General features: G+C 52.6%; 2 protein-coding genes across 8 annotated transcripts; one reads left to right on the top strand and one right to left on the bottom strand.

Moving 5' to 3' along the window:
* Positions 1-2,657: 2,657 nt before the first annotated feature.
* On the bottom strand, positions 2,658-15,130 carry LOC309616140 (chymotrypsinogen B). 4 transcript variants are annotated; one of them, XM_082366392.1, is made up of 7 exons: positions 14,540-15,130; positions 5,182-5,285; positions 4,980-5,059; positions 4,799-4,877; positions 4,362-4,542; positions 3,347-3,480; positions 2,658-2,876 (listed from the first exon to the last, which is right to left on the bottom strand). In XM_082366392.1, the coding sequence occupies exons 1-7, from the start codon at positions 14,628-14,630 to the stop codon at positions 2,715-2,717; spliced, it is 831 nt and encodes a 276-aa protein (XP_082222518.1). In that variant the 5' UTR covers positions 14,631-15,130; the 3' UTR covers positions 2,658-2,714. The 4 variants fall into 4 exon arrangements, with proteins under 4 accessions (XP_082222518.1, XP_082222519.1, XP_082222516.1 ...); XM_082366393.1 differs by lacking the exon at positions 14,540-15,130 and adding an exon at positions 7,080-7,210; XM_082366390.1 differs by lacking the exon at positions 14,540-15,130 and having other exon boundaries at positions 5,182-7,047.
* A 37-nt stretch (positions 15,131-15,167) lies between these two features.
* Positions 15,168-20,214, top strand: LOC309616144 (chymotrypsinogen 2). 4 transcript variants are annotated; one of them, XM_082366407.1, is made up of 7 exons: positions 15,168-17,092; positions 17,869-17,972; positions 18,096-18,175; positions 18,518-18,596; positions 18,938-19,118; positions 19,197-19,330; positions 19,983-20,214. In XM_082366407.1, exons 1-7 carry the CDS (start codon positions 17,041-17,043, stop codon positions 20,142-20,144), a joined length of 792 nt encoding a protein of 263 aa, XP_082222533.1. In that variant the 5' UTR covers positions 15,168-17,040; the 3' UTR covers positions 20,145-20,214. The 4 variants fall into 4 exon arrangements, with proteins under 4 accessions (XP_082222533.1, XP_082222530.1, XP_082222532.1 ...); XM_082366406.1 differs by having other exon boundaries at positions 15,197-15,271; positions 15,762-17,092; positions 17,869-18,175; XM_082366405.1 differs by having other exon boundaries at positions 15,215-15,271; positions 15,759-17,092; positions 17,869-18,175.
* Positions 20,215-20,242: the final 28 nt, after the last annotated feature.

Genomic DNA, 20,242 nt, shown 5'->3' with positions numbered 1-20,242 from the left:
AGCTGTGGGTACAGATGTCGGCTGATAAGTGACTGGTGAACGATGTGATACTCTCCAGATGTGAATGATGACCATCCCCTTCTGATCGGTCCAGACCTTTCATTTAAGTAGGAAGCTAGGTCATCTGTGGACAGAGAAGGTTGGCCGTATGCACTAACTGTGTCTAAGGAAGAACAGGAACACTGTACGGGCTAAGTGAAGGAAGTCAGAAAGAGAAAGGCAAATACCGTATGCTATCACTTATATGTGGAATCTAAAATATGACACGAATGAACCTATCTATGAAACAGAAACAGAATCACAGACATAGAGAACAGACGGGTGGTTGCCAAGGGGGAGGTGGGTAGGAGAGGGATGGAGTGAGAGTTTAGGGTTAGCAGGTGCAAACTATTATATATAGGATGGATAAACAACAAGGTCCTACTGTATAGCACAGGGAACTATATTCAATATCCTGTGATAAACCATAATGGAAAAGAATATGAAAAAGAATATATATATATATGTATAACTGAATCACTCTGCTGTACAGCAGAAATTAACACAACATTGTAAATCAACTATACTTCAATTAAAAAATTAAAAATAAACAAATAGTTAAAAAAAAAAAAAAGAATACTGTATGGGGCAGCCTCTGCAGGGCCCATTAAGCATACCCTGCCCTACAGAGGGTCTGTTTGCAAACTGAGACAGACTCCCAATCAATCATGGAATTTTTTAACTATACTTTTCAGTGTAACGCCTAATTGGAAACCACTTGGGTATGCAAATCTACTTTTTCAACTGCAATATTTTATGAAATTTAAATACAGATGAAGTATTCCTGATGAAAACTTAGCATCCTAATTGAGAGGTGCTGTAAGTGCAAATTACACACTGGACTTCAAAGACCTAGTATGAGAAAAAGAATGTAAAATATACCATTAATAATTTTAAAACATGTTGAAATGATAATAATTGGATATACTGAGTTAAATAAATATAATATAAATAAATTAAATATAAATAAAATTAATTCACCTATTTCTTTTAATTTTTTTTAGAAAGGTTATGAGATCATCTAAAATCACCCATTTGGCTTACATTACATTTCTAAGTCAGAAGCCGGGCACGGCCTTGCAGTTTTCACATGGGCCACGAGGTGGCGATCTTATCCCGGGACTGCGGTTTTCAGACTCCAGGGGGAGGGTTGGCAAAACGGTTGGCAGAGGCGAAGGCAGGTCTTGCTAGTGAGTGAAAAAGTAACTTAACCGGGCTTGTGTTTGCTACTGCATTTTTATACGCATCACATCCCACAATCATTTGCATGTAAATGGTTTTGATGTAGATATAAAATGCTTGTACTTTGCTCTCCAAGTTTGAGGGGTTCCCCCACCCCAAACCTGCAGTGTTCCTTAAAACACTGGGCTTTAAATAATATTTTAAATCCTTTTTTTTTTTTTTTGCTTATTTATTTATTTATTTATGGCTGTGTTGGGTCTTCGCTTCTGTGCGAGGGCTTTCTTTAGTTGTGGCAAGTGGGGGCCACTCTTCATGGCGGTGCGCGGGCCTCTCACTATCGCGGCCTCTCCTGTTGCGGAGCACAGGCTCCAGACGCACAGGCTCAGTAATTGTGGCTCATGGGCCTAGTTGCTCCGCGGCATGTGGGATCTTCCCAGACCAGGGCTCGAATCTGTGTTCCCTGCATTGGCAGGCAGATTCTCAACCACTGCACCACCAGGGAAGCCCCTTAAATAATATTTTAAACACTTTACTTTGTGACCCCACTCCTCTGCCCAACGCTTCTCTCTCATTTTTCTTTTCTCCCTTTCACATGTTCCTTCTCCAAATCAGGTTCAGCTATCTGGGGGCTTTTTTCCGTGTCCCTAGTAATTAAATCGTTTGTGTAACCTTAGTTTCAACATATTATGACCCACTATCAGAACACCTAAAATTCCACCAGGAAGAGAAAGATATTAGGAAGAATACTGAAAGGGAAATGCAGCAGGGAGGCCAATGCCATTCCTTCCCAGATGCCCGGTTACTGTGGACTACCAACTGCCTTCCCAAAGACTAGCCTTGTAGAAACTCTAGAGGGAAAGAAACATCAAGATATGGGACCTGGGAGAGGATGATGTGAACCGGGGTTGTGTATGACCGACGTGTGGTGCTGTGACTGATGGTGGAGGCTACAGGTCTGGCTGTGGGAGGATAAAATGGGAAATGAACTGTCGTAATTCTGTCTGCTTCTCCCCTAAACCCAGTGCTTTGTGGGCAATAGATGCCTGCTCCAGGCCCATCTATGACAGAGAGTACAGGAATCATCGGGATAAACGGGTCTTGCAGAAATGTGCAGGTGAAGAACCAAGGAGGATAGAAAGACCATCTCCACAGTCCCACCCTGCCTTCCCAATGCCCATCTCCGGGGACTGCACAGCCTGGCCGAGACTCCTGCCTTCCAGAAAGCTCCATGGGCCAAGCTGGCTCCAGCAATTAGTCCCTGGGTTCTACTCCAGGATGGAGTCCTGAGCAGGGAGGATGAGATACAAAGACTCAGCTTCCTGAGAGGGGGTTTGCTGGGGTGCTGGCGGCCTGGAAAGGGAGCAGGAACACCTCCCCTTGGTGGGTGACGGGGACCACTGCAGCCCCACGTCACCCAGGCCACACAGGGAGACATGTGCAGACAGATACTTTTATTGGGGACTCTCAGGGTTGGGATGGCAGGAGCCCTGGGCTCAGTTGGCGGCCAGGATCTTTTGCACCCAGGGGATGAGTGCAGTAACACGGGCGTACACAGCAGGAGTTGATGTGGAACAGGTGCCACTGCCCCAGGACACGATGCCCACCAGGGTCCAGGCTCCATCCTTCTGGCAGACCAGGGGGCCACCAGAGTCACCCTGTAGGAGGAGATAGGACTTGTGTTCAAGCCTGAAAGGGAGTACCAGGGCCCTAGTGTGCCCGGACCTGGCAAGTCCAGGGGGTGCAGACAAAGCACAAGTGGGGACCCAGTGGTTGTGCACAAGAGACTCAGATCTGCTCAAATGGCAGCCCCAGCTCGGCCACCTACTCCTGGAGGGCCTGGGGCAGGTGGCTTATCCTCTCAGCCTCCTCATCATCTGTGAAATAGGCTGAAGCGTCCAGCTCGTGGGGTTGGTGTGAGATTAAATACCCCTGGGAAGCCCCACACCACACCTGGCCAGAGCCGGACCTCACCAGGGGCATCTGATAGGGCTGGTCCAGCCCTTCACTGGGGCACTGGGCAGGGCATGAAGTTAGACAGGTCATGGCAGAGAGGAGTGGGCCTCCTGGCCTGGCCAGGGGAGGCACGGTCAGTGAGGGCGGGCAGGGTGGCGGAGCCAGGCCGTACCATGCAGGAGGAGACGCCGCTGGCGCCCGCACAGATCATCACGTCGGTGATCTTGTTGCCCCAGTACCTCCTGCAGTCGGCGTTGGACAGAAGGGGCAGGGTCGCCTGCTGCAGCTTGTCAGGGGTCTTGGGAGCTGCAAGGACAGAGGGCATGGGGTCAGGGCCCCTCATCCCACCAGCCCGCCCCTGGGGAGAAGAGACGAGGGGCCGCCTGAGCCCTGCCCTCCCCCTGCACGGTGCTCGTCTTCCTCCGTCACGATGATCGTGGACACCGAGCTTCGAGCCTTCCCTGACACCTTCAAAGAGTCTGGGACGCGGCTCCTCTGCGATTCCACACCAGACAGCGGGGACTGTGCTTCCAGCAGTTGTTGCAACAAGTCCTGCCTCGGAGCCCCGTGTGCTCTGGGCCCTGCTGGCCACTGTGTGTGGGCGGAGGGGCCGGCCTTCCTCCCCAGGGAAGGGGATGGACGTCCTTCTGACTGGGGACACTGGAGGGGACCCCCGAGGGAGCACTTCCCTCCTGCTGCCCTTTCCCGGCTGCTTCTGTTCTGTTATGGGACCAGCCGGTGGGCCGTGGCCGGGGCAGAAGAACTCAGGACGCCGAGGAAGAACCTGCGGAGGAGGGGCACCTGGGCGCTCAGGCCCGAACCCGACCAGGACATTGGACTCCGGGCCCAGACTTCAGGGCCGCTGGACGCACCGCCCTCCTCAGTCTGGAGGGAAATCCGGGCTGTCCATCTCCTTGCAGGTGAGACGGGGCAAGACTTGCTGGTACTTAGGTGTTTCTTCAGAAACTGTTTACATATATATTACTCACCCTCATTTTTATTCATGTCTGGTAGGGTTTTCATTAAGAGGGTTTTAAATAAAGAAATGGAAATATTGATGACTGTATAGGAATTTAGACCAAAACATTTTAAAAAGAGCCATACCTGTCCCACCTGGAGACTCCTGCGGCTCAGGCAGCCCCTACCCCGGACACGCCTCGTGGGTGGAAAGGCCACGGCCCACTCACCGTTGTACCGGGTCTTGCCCCAGCCCGTGGTGACGCACAGCATCCCGACGGGGAAGTCATCGTTGGCGCTGGGCAGGCACACGGGGGACACGGTCTCGGAGAAGCGCGCGGGCGTGGCCAGCTTCAGCAGGGTGATGTCGTTACGGACGGTGAGCATGTTGAACTTGGGGTTCTTGAAAACCTGCGGGTGGGGCCCAGAAAGACGAGGTGAGGCCCTGGGTTAAGTCGGGGATCTGCAGGTTTCAAGGAGACCAGCTCCTTTCCTGGCGATCCATTCAGCGGAAACAGACCCATTGGAGCCCGGAATGAGACTCCTGAGACCGGCCTCATCTGCACTTGGCTCCTGTCTCTCAAGCGGCCGAAGGGTCTTTGTCCCCCTGCCCCTGCCTGCAGCCCCGCGGCTGATCCCGGGCCGGCCCAGCAGGGCCTGGGCGTACCTTGGCGATCTTCAGGACCTGGATGTTCTCGGCGTCTGAGCCCTGGTCAAACTCCCCGGCCACCACCAGGTCAGAGGTTCTGGGGGAATCACATGGGGGGTTGAGGACTGAGGATGTACCCTACTCCCCTCCCCCACCCCAGACTGGAGCCCGAAGCAGAACCCTGAGCCCGGGGCCTCACTTGACCCCGCAGTGGGCGGCGGTGACCACCCAGTCCTCGCTGATGAGGGAGCCCCCGCAGAAGTGGAAGCCGGTGCTGTCCTGGAGGAAGATGGGGAGGGTCAGCCCCACCCGGACACCAGCAAAACCGATCTGGGCAGCAGCCCCCAGCTGGGCTGATATCCCAGTGCATTCTCCCACGCATGCGCAGAATCCCCCCTCACCTGCAGGGACACCTGCCAGGGCCAGGAGCCGGGGACAGCGTCCTCCCCATTGACGATCCTGGACAGGCCGCTCAGCACAGGGTCGATGGCGGGGACCCCGCAGCCTGAGGAGGGCGACGGGACGGGGAAGAAGGTTTGAGACCCGGAGCCAGTCTGCAGAAACCCTGGTTTGTAGCTCAGCTGCCCAGGCTGACTCAGGACCCTCTGCCACACTCCCCCGTCCTCCAAAAAACTTCTCCTGGTGCCTCCCACCTGTGGGCTCAAGGATCCCCACATACAGCCTGCTGACCCCGGTGTCCCATCCAGGGATGCAGAGGAACAGGGCTGCTCCCACCCAGGGCCACCCTGCCTGAAAGAGCAGAAAACAGGCTGAGTAATCGGACTGTCCTGCCTGGACTCCGAGGCCCACCCTTCCTTGCGGTGAAGCCTCAGACCCGTCACTGAATCCCTGATGCTCATTTTCCTCAGTAAACTGGGGAGCAAACAATCTCACCTCACAAGTCAAAGCTCACCCATTAGATTGGTGGGGCCTGGGGGGTATGGAATTAAAATCTGATAACCCCAGACCCTGGGGAACCCAGAATTCTGGTAGCCGATGCGAGTATGTTTTACACTGAATTCTCTATTCCCAGAGATTTCAGGAACTCTTCATTGTATAAAGTTTTAGTTAATTATTTAATAAAACGGGACTTTGATTCCACGCTGTAAAAGGACACATTGAGGAAACCGAAAACAAAGGACCTGAATTGTCACAAAACAATGAGAAAAGTCAGGTGTACTTAATGTGTCCATGACGCATTTGCTGTGTCAGGACCAGGTGAGTTCTCGGCACCTGTATACAGGTTTTACAATTTGGCCACAGTAAGGAAAGTTGGGCAGGTACAGCCCTTACGACCAGCCAGGCCACCCGGGGGTCATGCAGGCCTTGCTGCATGCCCAGATGGGCATCCTGCCCGTGGGGACAGGGGTGTGCACCAGCCACTCACTGGAGGTTGTTACCACCAAAACATATGTCATCAACATAATCCACTTTTTTGTAATAGCAAGAAGATTAGAATATCAGCTGTGATGTATTCACACAGCTGAGTGTTTTACAGCGATTAAAGTGAACGAGCTGGGTCTTCATATTAACAGGGATAAATCTAAAACTACCCAGGTGGGAAAAGGCAGGTTATAAACCTGATGTAGCGGATAATACAGTTCATGTAAGTTTTTACAAATGTTATACTGTGTTTATGGATTTATGAATGTGTAGTAAATTTATAAAATCCCACACAGAAATGATACACAGTGAGCTCAGAATAGGGATCACCTTCCGAGGAGGAGAGGGGACTTCAGCCGCATCTGTTTTATGTTTTAAAAAGAAATACCTGAAGCAAATCTGGAAAAAGATAACATTTGCTAAATCCCAATGGAAAGTACATGGATGTCATATTTTTTGTATTTTTCACTATTTCTTCTTCTTTTTTTAATAGAAAATGAAATGCTTAGCAAGTGCCCAGGACGGTAAATAAAAACCCCAGGTGGAGGCCGTAGGAGGGCTCCTGCTACCACACCCTTCTCTGCCCACAGCTCCCCAACTTGAGCCACTTCTGGGGCCTCAGATCTCGGTGCAGCCCAGACTGGCCTTTTCCACCCTTCCAGTGCAGGGTGTGAGGGCTCAGAAAGCTCCAGAAGGACCCCTCTCCTCCCTGCAGGCTAGATTGCCTGTCGGGGTGTGAGGCCCAAGGGAGCAGGGAAGGGGGCTCAGATCTCCCTCTTGGCCAGGCCCCCAGGTTGCTCCGGACAGAGCCCATCAAGCCTCTGATGGGGCCTGGCTGCGGTGCCATTAGGGGCTCAGGGAACTACTCCTCAGCCCCCTCCCAGACCTGGCTGGCGCTCCCAGCCCCAGCACTCACCGAAGGCGGCCCCCACGAGGGCGAAGCAGGAGAGGAGCCAGAGAAAGGCCATGCTGCTGCCGTCGGGGAGACACGGGGCACCTGCCCCAGCGGCTCCTTTTACCTCCCCTGGGATCCCACAGGCCCAGCCCAGCCAGAGAGGCCTGAGAGCCACCCTCCTGTTACCCAGGAACCTCGGGCGATAAGCGGGGCCGGTGGGGGGGAACCGAGCCCCCCTCGAAGCCTGTACTGGCTCTCGGCCGGGGACATCTAGCCCCTGGGAAAAGGGCAGCTGCCCTGGCACAAGGTCACCCAGGAACCCTGGCAACGCCTGGCATCCCCAGGACACCGCGGGCCAGGCTGGGAGCTCAGGCCCCGCATAGCCCAGCTCTGCAACCAGAATGCAGGGCCGGGGGCTCTGCCACTCCCAGTGCACCAGGGAGGATTCCCAGCTCCTCAGTACAGGCAATCCCACCGTGGGGTCCAAAGAATCCCAGCTGGTCATCACTGGGGGCCTCGCGTCCTCAGCGAAGAGGGTTTTCAGTGTGAGTCTCATCTAAAAGTACAGTATCGGGATGGGACTTCCCTGGCGGCCCAGTGGTTAGGACTGCGTGCTTCCACTGCAGGGGGCACGGGTTCGATCCCTGGTCGGCGGGCTAAGATCCCACACGCTGTGATCCTACATGCCTCGCGGCGCGGCAAATAAATAATTTTTTTTTTTAAGTGCAGTATCATACAGAGATGCTGTGTCATCCAGAGGGTCACCTCGAAACCAGCCCAACCAAGCAGCTTCAGAGCCTGCATGAGGACACATGTAGGCATGAAGGAATCGCCCCCATGGGTGGCCGTGGGTGGGTCACAGGCTGGCAAATATGCTGACTGGCTGCCCCTTATCTGCCGCTGAGCTCAACCGAATTCTCTTCTCCTGTGATAATTCTCAACTTAAGGAACTGGTCATTGCATAACGCTTGAGTTTCATACAAAATGGGGCTTTGATTTCACACCATCAAATGACACATGGAGAAAACAGAAAAACGATTTTAATTGTCACAGAACAATAAGAGGACAGATGTAGGTAATACACCGGTGATGCATTTGCCGTAAGTGGAGGCCAGAAGACTTCTCAGCACCATGGGCACAAGTTCCTTCTCTCCCCTGGGACAGCCGCCTATCTGGACACCAGAGCACCCACAGGAACAGAGCACAGGGCACCCCTGCCCTCGTGGGTCCAAGACCCCAGTGAGAGACACAGACACGAAACAAACAAGAAAAGAACACAGCGAGTCTGAGAAACCTGGAGAGGGTCCGGAAAGCTGCTGCTCTGGACAATCCAGCCTGGGCCTCACCGCTGAGCCAGTTTGAGAAGGAAAATGTGCTGACTGGGTGAACTGCATCTACTTCCAAGGCCTCCGGGGCTCTGTGGTCACAGGGCCATGGTCATCTAGGCAGAAGTGGGTCAGAGCAAGCAGGACAGTGTCACAGGACTTGATTTGGACTTGATTAGCTTTGAAGTTTTGTCTCTGAGTTGTAACTTTAGTTTTGTTTTTGAGTTGTAAATTTAGTTTTGTTTTAGAGTCATGCGTTCTCTGCAGGGGGATGTTCAAACTATTTAACCGCTGGTGAGCAGACGCTCTGACCAGGGAGAACAGTGGCTTCGGCAGGGACTGGTCCATGGAGGCCCTGAGCCCTGTTCTCTGGGGGAGGGCGGAGACAGCCACATTTCAGGGGGCAAACAGACTGGGGCCAGCAGCTGCTTGGTAACTGGGTCTGAAGCTTTTTGATATTTTAACAGACTGGATTCAGGCCAGGGATGTCAGCCCTGGCTTTGAGCATAAGGAATCCATATTGAATTCCAGGCCAAGGTAATTTATGTAAATATTAACATTTGCTGTTTTGTTTTGTTTTTCCTTCACTCATTCCAAGCAGGTAGCAAAGACATTTGTATTTTCCTTGCCTCGGGGACTTTTCCAGAGCAGAAAACGGAAGCAGCCTGAGGTCACTGGCTCTTGAGGTCTGCTGGGAAAGTAAACTCTGGGCGAGTAGAGTACAGGAGGGATATGGCCTTGGAGGGTATATCACAGGGAAGGGAGCGTTTCCCTGGCCCACAGAGATTGGTGCACATTTGCTGGTGTGTTTTTTACTTTGAATGATTCCTTTTTGCCCCACCCATCCCCTCATTCAAACCAGACCACGAGGTGAGTACTCCCTGGGAGCAGGGTGACCGTCCTGTCACAAGGAGGGACAGCCTTTGCCACTCCCCTAAAGCCATCTCCCCCTTCTTGTCCTCGTGGAGGGTTCCCCTGGAGGGTCACCCCACCCCAGCTCTGGGGGCGAGTGGGGGGAGAGCTCTGATGAACATAATCCCATGGAGGCAAAGAGGTGAGGAGAAAGCCAGCGCTTCTCCTCCAGCACTTTGGCTGAGTCCTGAGGGGATGTGGTGCTTGGCGCCTTGGCCGCCATCTTGAGACCAGAGAAGAAAGACCCTGACCAGAACCACACCATCGCCCGGTGCTGCGCAAAAGCCTACAACTGCGCACCTCCAGATCCCTGCCGTGTGAGAAAAGCAAACCACTGTTGTTTAGCCACTGTTAGCCACGTGTTCTATTACAAACAGCATCTTAAGTGATACAGAATAGCTGTAAGAATGGCTGTGGATGTCTTCCGTTTTCCCCTTCAGATCCACTCTCCATCCTTCTCCACCTTGCTGGCCTCCAGCAAGACTGACCCTCAGGGACGAGACTGCAGAACAGCTTCCCAGGCTCTCAGGCTTCCTGTTGGGGTCAGAGCCGGAGACGGGGCAGGAGAGAGAAGTCGGGTATTTCTTCTCTGGGCTCCCTCCCTGGGAGGCTGCCGTGGGCTGGCTGTCTCCCTCCGCAGAGGCCACGGACGGCTCGGCTCATCTCAGGTGGCCCTGTCTGCACAGCCACCCTCGCTGGGTTCCACAACTGCTCCCGCCGTGTCCCTTCAGCTCTAGGTGTGTCCCCATTGTTGCTAGAACCCTGTGCACCTCACTATCCTTTGTTGGTTCCCTAAACCCTGCCCACACCTTTGTAAAAATTCCCTTTATTCAAACTTTCCTCAAATAACCCAGTTTGAACGTGCCACCTTTTCTCAGGCACGACCATGACTGATACAGTAACTGTGGCCCGAGGACCACTGAACACGGGATTCTGGGATTGGTTAGCTCACCCACTGGAGCGGTCCATGGACAACTTTGCCGGGGAAGATAAGACCTGGTGGCCCATGGCACGCAGTGGCATCACAATCACTCAAATTAACATGGGAGGCGGCAGAGGCTGAAATGCAGGTGGAAACAGGCCCTGGCCGTCACATGGCTGGGGCACTAAGTTCCTACAGCATCAGTGGTGATCATAAATATTGAGGAGTCACACAGATGGCCAATGAGCACATAAAAAAGTGATCAAAGTCACCAGTCTTTAGGGAAATGCAAATCAAAACCACAGCGAGGTATCACTTCACACTCATTAGTTTGGTTAATATAAACAACAAAAAAAAAACAGAAATTAATAAGAACTGGAGAGGATGTGGAGATATTGGAACACTTGTGCACTGTTGATGAGAATGTAAAATGGTGCAGCCACTGTGGAAAACAATACGGTAATTCCTCAAAAAATTAAAAATAGATTTACCGTATGATCCCACAATTCCACTTCTGAGTATATATTCAAAAGAATTAAAAGCAGGGTCTCAAAATGATATTTGTACCCCCATGTTCATAGCAACACTATTTACAGTAGCTAAAACATGGAAGCAACCCAAGTGTCCATTGACTGAAGAATGAATAAACAAAATGTGGTATATATATATATATATATATATATATATATATATATATATACACACACACACACACACACACACACAATGGAATATTATTCAGACCCAAAAAGAAAGAAAATTCTGACATATACTACATCATGGATGAACCTGGAGGACATTATGCCAAGTGAAATAAGCTAATCACAAAAAAACAAATACTGTATGATCCCACTTACATCAGGTACTTAGAATAGCCAAATTCAGTGCTAGTTGCCTGGGACTGGGGGGAGACATTTCTCCAAAGAAGACATCCACATGGCCAATAGGCATATGAAAAGATGCACAACATCGATAATTATTAGAGAAATGCAAGTCAAAACTACAATGAGGTACCACCTCACACTGGTCAGAAAGGCCATCATTAAAAAGTCTACAAATAACAAATGCTGGAGAGGGTGTAGAGAAAAGGGAACCCTCCTACACTGTTGGTGAGAATGTAAATTGGTGCAGCCACTATGAAAAACAGTATGGAGGTTCCTCAGAAAACTAAAGATAGAATTTCCATATGATCCAGCAATCCCACTCCTGGGCATATATCCGGACAAAACTATAATTCAAAACGATATATGCACCTCTATGTTTATAGCAGCACTATTCACAATAGCCAAGACATGGAAACAACCTAAATGTCCACTGACAGATGAATGGGTAAAGAAGATGTGGTACATATACACAATGGAATATTACTCAGCCATAAAAAAGAACAAAATAATGCCATTTGCAGCAACATGGATGCAGCTAGAGATTATCATACTAAGTGAAATAAGTCAGAAAGAAAAAGACAAATAACTACCATATGCTATCACTTATACGTGGAATCTAAAATATGCCGCAAATGAACCTATCTACAAAACAGAAGCAGACTCACAGACATAGAGAACAGACTTGTGGTCGCCAAGGGGGAGGGGGAGGGGGAGGGGGAGGGGGGAGGGATGGAGTGGGAGTTTGGGGTTAGTAAATGCAAACTATTACATATAGAATGGATAAACAACAAGGTCCTACTGTATAACACAGGGAACTATATTCAATATCCTGGGATAAACCATAATGGAAAGAATATAAAAAAAGAATGTATAGGGATTTCCCTGGTGGCACAGTGGTTAAGAATCCGCCTGCCAGTGCAGGGGGCATGGGTTAGAGCCGTGGTCCGGGAAGATCCCACATGCCGTGGAGCAACTAAGCCCGTGTGCCACAACTACTGAGCCTGCGCTATAGAGCCCACGAGCCACAGCTACTGAGCCTGCGTGCCACAACTACTGAAGCCCGCGCGCCTAGAGCCCATGCTCTGCAACAAGAGAAGCCACCACAATGAGAAGCCCACGGACCGCAACAAAGAGCAGCCACAGCTCACCACAACTAGAGAAAGTCCGTGTGCAGCAACGAAGACCCAACACGGCCATAAATTAATTAATTATTTATTTATTTTTTAAAAAGACTGTACATATGTGTATAACTGAGTCGCTTTGCTGTACAGCAAAATTAACACAACATTGTAAATCAAGTCTACTTCACTTAAAAAAATAAATATTAAAAAAAGATATTTGTACACCCATATTTATAGCAATATTATTTACAGTAGCTAAAATGAGGAAGCAACCCAAGTATCCATTGACCAATGAATGAATAAACCAAATGTGGTATATATATAAACAATGGAGTATTATTCAGACCCAAAAAGGAAGAAAATTCTGACATATGCTACATCATGGATGAACCTGGAGGACATTATGCCAAGTGAAATAAGCTAATCACAAAAAGACAAATACTGTATGGTCCCACTTATACCAGGTACTGAGGATAGTCAATTCAACGCTAGTTGCCTGGGGCTGGGGGTAGGAGAGTTATAGATTAATGGATATAGAGTTTCAGTTTTGCAAGATGAGAAGAGTTCTGGGGGGAGGGGCAATATAGGGGTAGAAGATTAAGAGGTACAAACTATTATGTATAAAATAAGTTCCATGGGGGATTTCCCTGGTGGTCCAGTGGTTAAGACTCCTCGCTCCCCTGTGCAGGGGGCACAGGTTCAATCCTTAGTCAGGGGAACTAAGACCCTCCCCCCATGCCGTGGTGGGGGTGGGGAGGAAACAAAAAAGCTACAAGGGCACATTGTACAACATGAGAAATACAACCAATATTTTACAATAACTATAAATGGAGTATAACCTTTAAAAATTGTGAATCACTATATTGTACACCTGTAACATACAATATTGTACATCAACTGAACTTCAATTAAAAAAGAGTTCTGGAGATGGATGGTGGTGATGGTTGCACAACAATATGAATGCACTTAGTACATTCCGAGCTGTCCACTTAAAAACGATTAAGATGGTAAATTTTATATTTTATGTATTTTAGCACAATTTTGAAAATTGAAAAAAAAACAGTGAGATATCCCTTCACACCTATAATTTTTTTAATGGAAAATAAGTTTTGGCAAGGTTGTGGAGAAACTGGAATCCTCATACATTACTGGTGGGAATGGAAAAGCGATGCTGCAAGTGATGCTGCCTGACTCCCAGGCTATAGCAAGCTCTGAATAAACAGCCTCTACTCGTTCTCATTTGGGTGGTCTTCACTGATTTCCACAAAGGCCAAGCTCCTGTTGGCGGCCTCCCCCTTGCATATCGCCCTCCCCAGGGGCCGGGTAACCACTCTTGCGTTTCCAGGCCCACTGACCCTAGCCCTAAGCTGACCTGCACCTCCTTATGGTTTCCCTAAGCCCTGGCCACACCTTTAGAAACAGTCTCTTTGTTAAGACTCTCCAGTGAGACTCATGGCAGAATACAGGATCGAAATTCAAATTTCATTCTCTAATAGAAAAATAAAGAAACCTACATTTCTTGCCTGCCTATGTTTAGGGCTGAGAATCACTTCATTACAAGGAGCAAAAAGGGAGTGGGGTGGGGGAGGGGTAACAGCCCAAATGTCCTAGCCGGAGAATGGGTGCATAAAGTGTGGTGTGCTTATGAAGTGAAACACCACTCAGCAATAAGAAGGAACACACTGCTGATACACACAGGAACACAAGTGAATCGCAAAACCATTTGGTGGAGTGAAAGAATCCAGACACAAAGACAGCATACTGTATGGTGGGGGTGATAATATTTTATATCTTGGTTGTGGCGTTTGTTACACTATGGTATGTATATGTCAAAATGTATCCGTCTCTTCACTTAAGATCTGTGCATTTCACCATGTGTAAATTATACTTCAATATATCTTATTTTTAGTAAAACAGAGGGTTGGGATTTGACCCCCTCAGTGGCACGACTTCAAGAGGAGTAGCTCCTTCATCTAAGAAAACTGACTTCTGAGTTCCTGCCTCGAGGAAGATGGCAGTCTCAGAGATGCGGGTCCTGGAGGGACGCATGCGCACTGTCCCGCCGCCCAGTCAGGACCTGGAACCCTAACACAACACCACCCCCAAGGCCAAATCCCAGGAGGTGGCTGGGCAGGGATTGGATTAGGGCCCCCTGCCCCCAGCAAAGCTCTTTCCCCAAACCCAGGCTGCCTGGGAGAGAGCCGCCCCCATGAGGGTCCCCGTGCATTGGGTCATCTCCTGAGTGACTTTCTTTGAGCTACACCTGTTCGTGGGCTGCTTTCAGCACTGCCCATTAAACACACTAGACGCCACATACCTGCAACGAGGTAACAGGTGCAGAGTGAAGGTTTTCTGACGTGGCAGACAACCCGCGAACAAGGCTGTACCTTCTCCCTGTGAGTTTGCATGAGCAGAGATGGCTGGGCTCCAGGATTCTAGAGATGAGGCAGGGTTCCAAACCCGAGGATGGGCGAGAAAAGTATCAGCGACAAAGTGAACCCAGGAAAATGTTCTTTACTGTAAACCTGATTGGCTAAACAACTTCTGGGTCCAGAGATCCATCGACTCATCCGTGGCCTCTGATTGATGCCTGCTTTGCCGCTGGCCAGTCATAGTCAAGGCTGAACTGCTGCCTACAAGGAGGCGCTCACGGCCAGGGCCGGGGACGGAAGGGCGGTGGGCCTTCTAAAGGGAGGGAACAGAGCGCGCAAAGGCCTAGAGGCAGGAAGTTCAGGGCCCGGCGTTTTGGAGAATGGGGGGCACCTAACACTCTGCGCTTAAGCGTTTTTCCTCGGGGCCGGGGGTCTGCGGAGTGCGCAGTCTCTCGGGTCGATACGCCAGGCGAGGGGGCGGGGCGGGTGGAGGTCCGCGCGCCCGGCGGCCGCCAGCTTTGGCCCCGCCCCCAGCAGGAGTCGAGCACCTGCGGGGGCCGCCTTCCCCGCCCCCACCCGCAGCTGCGCGAGTTCCCAGGTCTCTGGCAACCGAGAGCAGGGGGCGCTGGGCGGGCAGGACCTGGGCCAGCTGTCGGCTCCCAAGGCCACAACCACGGGTGGGTTCGAGCCGCCGCGTGCCCTCCCTCACCGGCCACGCCCCTCCCCCACTCAGGCCCGGCGGCTGCCACCTCGCATCTTGGCAGCCACTCGGGACAGCCCTGTACCTTCACCAGGGCCTTCCTCTGTCGGCCCCTTGGCCTCTCCGCCCTGCCTCGTGTCCTTTCGGCTCTTGGTGCCACCCAGACTCCCCTCCACCAGGCCTTTGCCCTCCCTGTTCCCTCTCCCTGGACACCGTCTCCACCCAGATAGCTTGGCAGACTCTTAGGTCGCAACTTAATGTCCCCTTCGGAGTGAGGCCCTCCTGCCTCGGTATTAATAATAATAATAATAATAACAATGATAATGATGACTCCTTAGCTGGTAGTAATGTATATTTTACTTTTTTTTTTTTTTTAACTCTTTTCCATAAACTCCCTACCCCTTTCCCACCTAAGCTTGTAAGGCAGGAATTTGTGTTTCTTTCTTTCGTTTGTTCTGTTCCAGCAGGGGCCTGGTAAGCGCTGGTTGATAGGATGGATGGAATTGCACAAGTGGTGGGTTTCATACAGATGGGGCCACACTCTGCATCCTGTTTCGTGCTCTGCTTTCCCACCTAGTGCACTGTGGCCATCCCTCCCTGTCGTTGGCAGTCTTCTAGAACGCACAAAGGGACCCCACAGGCGAGTCAAGAAGGAGAAGTACCAGGTCCGACCAGCGTGGATTGTGTTAGGTCTGGTCCCAGCACACTCAGTATGGACTGTGCCCTTTCATAAAGTGGGACCCTTGCTCTAAGGATCCCCATTTTACATATTTAGAAATGGGATCAGAGAGTGTAACTTGCCCGAGGCCCCACAGCTGTTTTGTGCTGAAACCTGTTACCCACCACACTACAATCATCAATGCAATGGAAATTAAAAATAGCCATAAGATATCGTTTTACCTATGTGTTTTGGGGTACTTGCCCTGTGCCTGGCAGTCTCACCTTCAAATTTCTCCCTCCCCAGTTTCCCAGTTGCTGGGAAAGGGCCCGGCTGCCCACCTGAAACAGGCCTCCTTGCCCCCTGCTTTCCCGCCTGGTGTAGCCTCCAGAAGCTCTTGCTGGGATGATAGCAGAGGCCCCCTGGCTGGCCCTGGGCCCAGTCCTGCACCTGAATGCCATGTACTCAATTCCAAGGGCAGGATGCCTGGGTGGAGGGGCCTGTCTCCACGTGAACGGGCAGTGGGCGGCTTGCCCTCTGAACCAGCCCACGTGACTGCCACTGATACTGAACTGAGCCATTGAGCCTTCTTGGTCATCCTAAGACTAGGGGAGCATCCTCAGCCCACTGGTCACCTGTGCCCTCACCATGCTTTGGTCCCTGCCCCTCCCCCTACTTGACCACACTGCCCATGGGGTTTTGAACAACTGCAGACCAACTAAATTACTTGTCCAAGGTCCTCCAGACCATAAGAGACTTGGCTGGGGCTCAAATCTGGCCCAGGCCTGGCTGCTGCCCGCAGGGCCCCTCTAGAGGTAGGGCCTGGAGGAGGAAACCTGAATGTCCCCTTCCCCTTAGCTGTGGGTGGAGGGCCACCTTGTTTGGCACCAACTTTGCCCTAGATCCTGGCCCCAGCTGCTGCCATCCCAGGCCCTGATGCCAGCCCTGCTCGGGCATATCCTGCCCACTGGGACACATGCCCAGGAAAGGGATTATCACCTCAAGGTCTTCAGATAACAGCCTGGCGCACAAGGATATAATGGGGAGCCCTCCAGGCAGGTGTCCTACACCTCCCTGACTGCGGCACCATGACCTTCCTCTGGCTTCTCTCCTGCTGCGCCCTCCTGGGCACGGCCTTTGGTGAGCACCAGGGCAGGCAGAGGCCGGGAAGGCTGTCTACCCTTCCACCAACTGCTGGAAGGGGTGCTGGCCCCACCAACGCCAAGGCCAGCAAGGAACAGCGGGGTCCCTGCTCCCAGTTCAGTTGTGCGTGGTGGTGTGAGCCTGAGCGAGTCTTTCGCCCTCTCTGAGCCTCACCAGCTCCATCTCTACGATGAGGATGCTGGGAGGACTGGACCAGACCAGCCAGCGTGAGGCCCCCGGGGCGGAGGTAGACCTTCCTGGGGCCTCGCGTCATGTGCAAGGAGGGGGAGCAATTCCAGAGGGACAGAAGGCTCTGTGAATGGTTGGTGGCTCCCAGGCAGGCTCAGATGATGAGCAAGTGTGGCTTGGCCCCCATCAGCCCATCAGCCCTTTCATGCCCTTGAACCAGCCCTCTTAAACTTTTAAACTTGTGTTCACTGTGTGCCAGGAACTGAGCGAGTTCCTGCTTTGCCTGCTTTGTCTGCTAAGGCAAAGCATCTTTCATCCTTATTATACCAACTCTGTGAGGTTAGCGACTGTAAGATCCCCATTTTGCTGGTGGGAAAATTGAGACTCAGAGTGGTTAAGGTAGGCAGTGATAGGGCCTCCCAGCCCAGGCTTTGGCCCTGCCACCACCTCAAGCTCAGCCTGTGGGGCTTGTCTGGGCTGGAGCACATGTCAGCCTAAATTGTCCCTGGAGTATTCCTGGGGCGGTGAGTCCTGGGTGCTCCCTTGGCCTCCACCCCTCCCTCACTCCATACTTCCACCCTCAGGCTGCGGGGTCCCTGCCATCGACCCTGTGCTGAGCGGCCTGTCCAAGATCGTCAATGGGGAGGACGCTGTCCCCGGCTCCTGGCCCTGGCAGGTGTCCCTGCAGGTGAGGGGGGAATTCTGCACACGAGTAGGGGGATGCACTGGGGTATTAGCCCAGCTGGGGGCTGCTGCCCGGATCGGTTTTGCTGGTGTCCGGGTGGGGCTGACCCTCCCCATCTTCCTCCAGGACAACACCGGCTTCCACTTCTGCGGGGGCTCCCTCATCAGCGAGGACTGGGTGGTCACCGCCGCCCACTGCGGGGTCAAGTGAGAGCCCGGGGTCCCCAAGAAACCCCTTGGGGTGGTTTCCTCCAGCACTGAGGACTTGCCCTTTAACGCCTTCATTTCCCAGTTTCTTATTTGGAAATGTGTAGCAAACCCAGGTCCTTCCAGTGTCCTAGGGGTCCCTGGGAAAACACATGGCGGGCTGTAGGCCCAGTTGAGATTCTGAGCTTCCATCTCTGATCGACACCACAGCCGTGTGTGCAGACACACAAAGACACGCATGCGCATTACGCCTGCACACGCGTGCACTCACACACATAAGCACCCTGCACCCCAAATGCCCCCGTCACGGCAGGAACCACTCCTTTCTCTGGCCTTCTCCAGAACCTCCCATCTGGTCGTGGCCGGGGAGTTTGACCAGGGCTCAGACGCCGAGGACATCCAGGTGTTGAAGATTGCCAAGGTATGGCAGCCCCCAGGGTCCAGGTGTGACCCCAGGCAGGGTGGGCCCTCGGGAGTGTGCATCCCAGGCTAACCCCCAGGGCCCCAGCTCCTCCCGGTCACCCCAATACCCCATCATGATGGGGCAAAGCAGAAAGCAGGGTGTGCAAGGCTCCATGAGGGGAAGGTCTGCACCCTGGGCCTGGGCCTCGGGCTCCTGGGGCCATGGAAGGAGCTGCCGAGTTGAACAGGCCATTGTCCACGGAGGAGCACTGAGGCCGTGAGGGGTAGCCTGGCGCCAGGTTCTGCCCCGGTCGGCTTCTTCCCAGACCCCAAAGGCAGCTGTCTGGCCCTGCCCCACAGGTTTTCAAGAACCCCAGGTACAACATGTTCAGCAACAACAACGACATCACCCTGCTGAAGCTGGCCACGCCTGCGCGCTTCTCCAAGACCGTGTCCGCCGTGTGCCTGCCCAGAGCTAACGATAACTTCCCCGCCGGGATGCTGTGCGTCACGACCGGCTGGGGCCTGACCAAACACACCAGTGAGTGATGAGAGACCACTGGCTGGCCAGGTGGGAGGTGGGGGCAGCAGTCACTAACCCCCCACCCTGCCCTTCCAGATGCCAACACCCCCGACAGGCTGCAGCAGGCGACTCTGCCCCTCCTGTCCAACGCCAACTGCAAGAAATACTGGGGCAACAAGATCACCAACAGCATGGTCTGCGCCGGCGCCAGCGGCGTCTCCTCCTGCATGGTATGGCCTCCCAGGCTCCCTTCCCTCCCAGCCTGGGGTGGGTTCAGGCTAAAGCCCAGGCCAAGGGCTTGGGCAAAGAGAGAGGAAATGGAAGTAGCAGGCAGACCTCTTTCTAGGGCCTGCCACTCTCTCCCTGGGCATTCCTGCCTGAGTGGTTGGGAAGATAGGGCTCCTGGAGGGTCATCAGTGACCTCAGCAGAGAGGTGCCAGAGCAAGGGGCTCTGTTCTCAGAGCTGCCATATTGCAAGATTCCACTAATAGCAAAGTCTGAGTAATGGCACCTCCTGGAATTGTGCAGTGCACAGCCTGGGGAGCAGAGCATGGTGGCCCAGAAGGGCTCCAGAAGGGGTCTGGCAGCCCTTCCTCCCTCACAGTAGCCCCACGGCCAGCACCACCCATGCTTTCCTCCTATCAATCAAACCTGCTCCATTGAGCCTCTGTTATAGGACCCCACCCCAGGGGGTGGCCCAGACTTCCAGGGGCACAAACCACAGGAGCTGCTGAAGTTTCTTTCATAATCCTTCTCATATGCATGTTTTGAGCTTCTACTGGCTATCGGGCCTGGGACTGGGCTCTGGGAACAACGTTCAGGGGCCTCTGGGCCAGGCCACCTGGGCTGCCAGATCCAAGCCCCCTCCTCCCTGTCCTGCAGGGCGACTCTGGTGGCCCCCTGGTCTGCCGGAAGAAGGGAGCCTGGACCCTGGTGGGCATTGTGTCCTGGGGCAGCGGCACCTGCTCCACCTCCAGCCCCGGCGTGTATGCCCGCGTCACTGCACTCATCCCCTGGGTGCAGCAGATCCTGGCAGCCAACTGACGACCAGGCTTCACCCTGGCCTCCCTGCTGACCTTGCTTCCACAAAGCCTCAATAAACCAGTGGAAGATACGCTGATGGTGTCTGTGACCTGTTTTGG

The sequence above is a fragment of the Balaenoptera borealis genome (assembly GCF_965194805.1).
Source record: "Balaenoptera borealis genome assembly, chromosome: 19".
Lineage (NCBI taxonomy): Eukaryota > Metazoa > Chordata > Mammalia > Artiodactyla > Balaenopteridae > Balaenoptera > Balaenoptera borealis.
This window is presented reverse-complemented; position numbering and strand designations above follow the sequence as displayed.

Bases quoted from the DNA above. Each gene is read 5' to 3' on its own strand.
- LOC309616140 (XM_082366390.1), bottom strand. From the start codon at position 5,640: ATGAGCATCAGGGATTCAGTGACGGGTCTGAGGCTTCACCGCAAGGAA. The intron at 5,060-5,181 runs GTGAGGGGGGAT...ATCTTCCTCCAG, and splicing joins CCTGGCAGGTGTCCCTGCAG to GACAGCACCGGCTTCCACTT. The intron at 4,878-4,979 runs GTGAGGCCCCGG...TGATTCCCCCAG, and splicing joins GCCGCCCACTGCGGGGTCAA to AACCTCTGACCTGGTGGTGG.
- LOC309616144 (XM_082366404.1), top strand. From the start codon at position 17,041: ATGACCTTCCTCTGGCTTCTCTCCTGCTGCGCCCTCCTGGGCACGGCC. The intron at 18,176-18,517 runs GTGAGAGCCCGG...GGCCTTCTCCAG, and splicing joins GCCGCCCACTGCGGGGTCAA to AACCTCCCATCTGGTCGTGG. The intron at 18,597-18,937 runs GTATGGCAGCCC...CCTGCCCCACAG, and splicing joins AGGTGTTGAAGATTGCCAAG to GTTTTCAAGAACCCCAGGTA.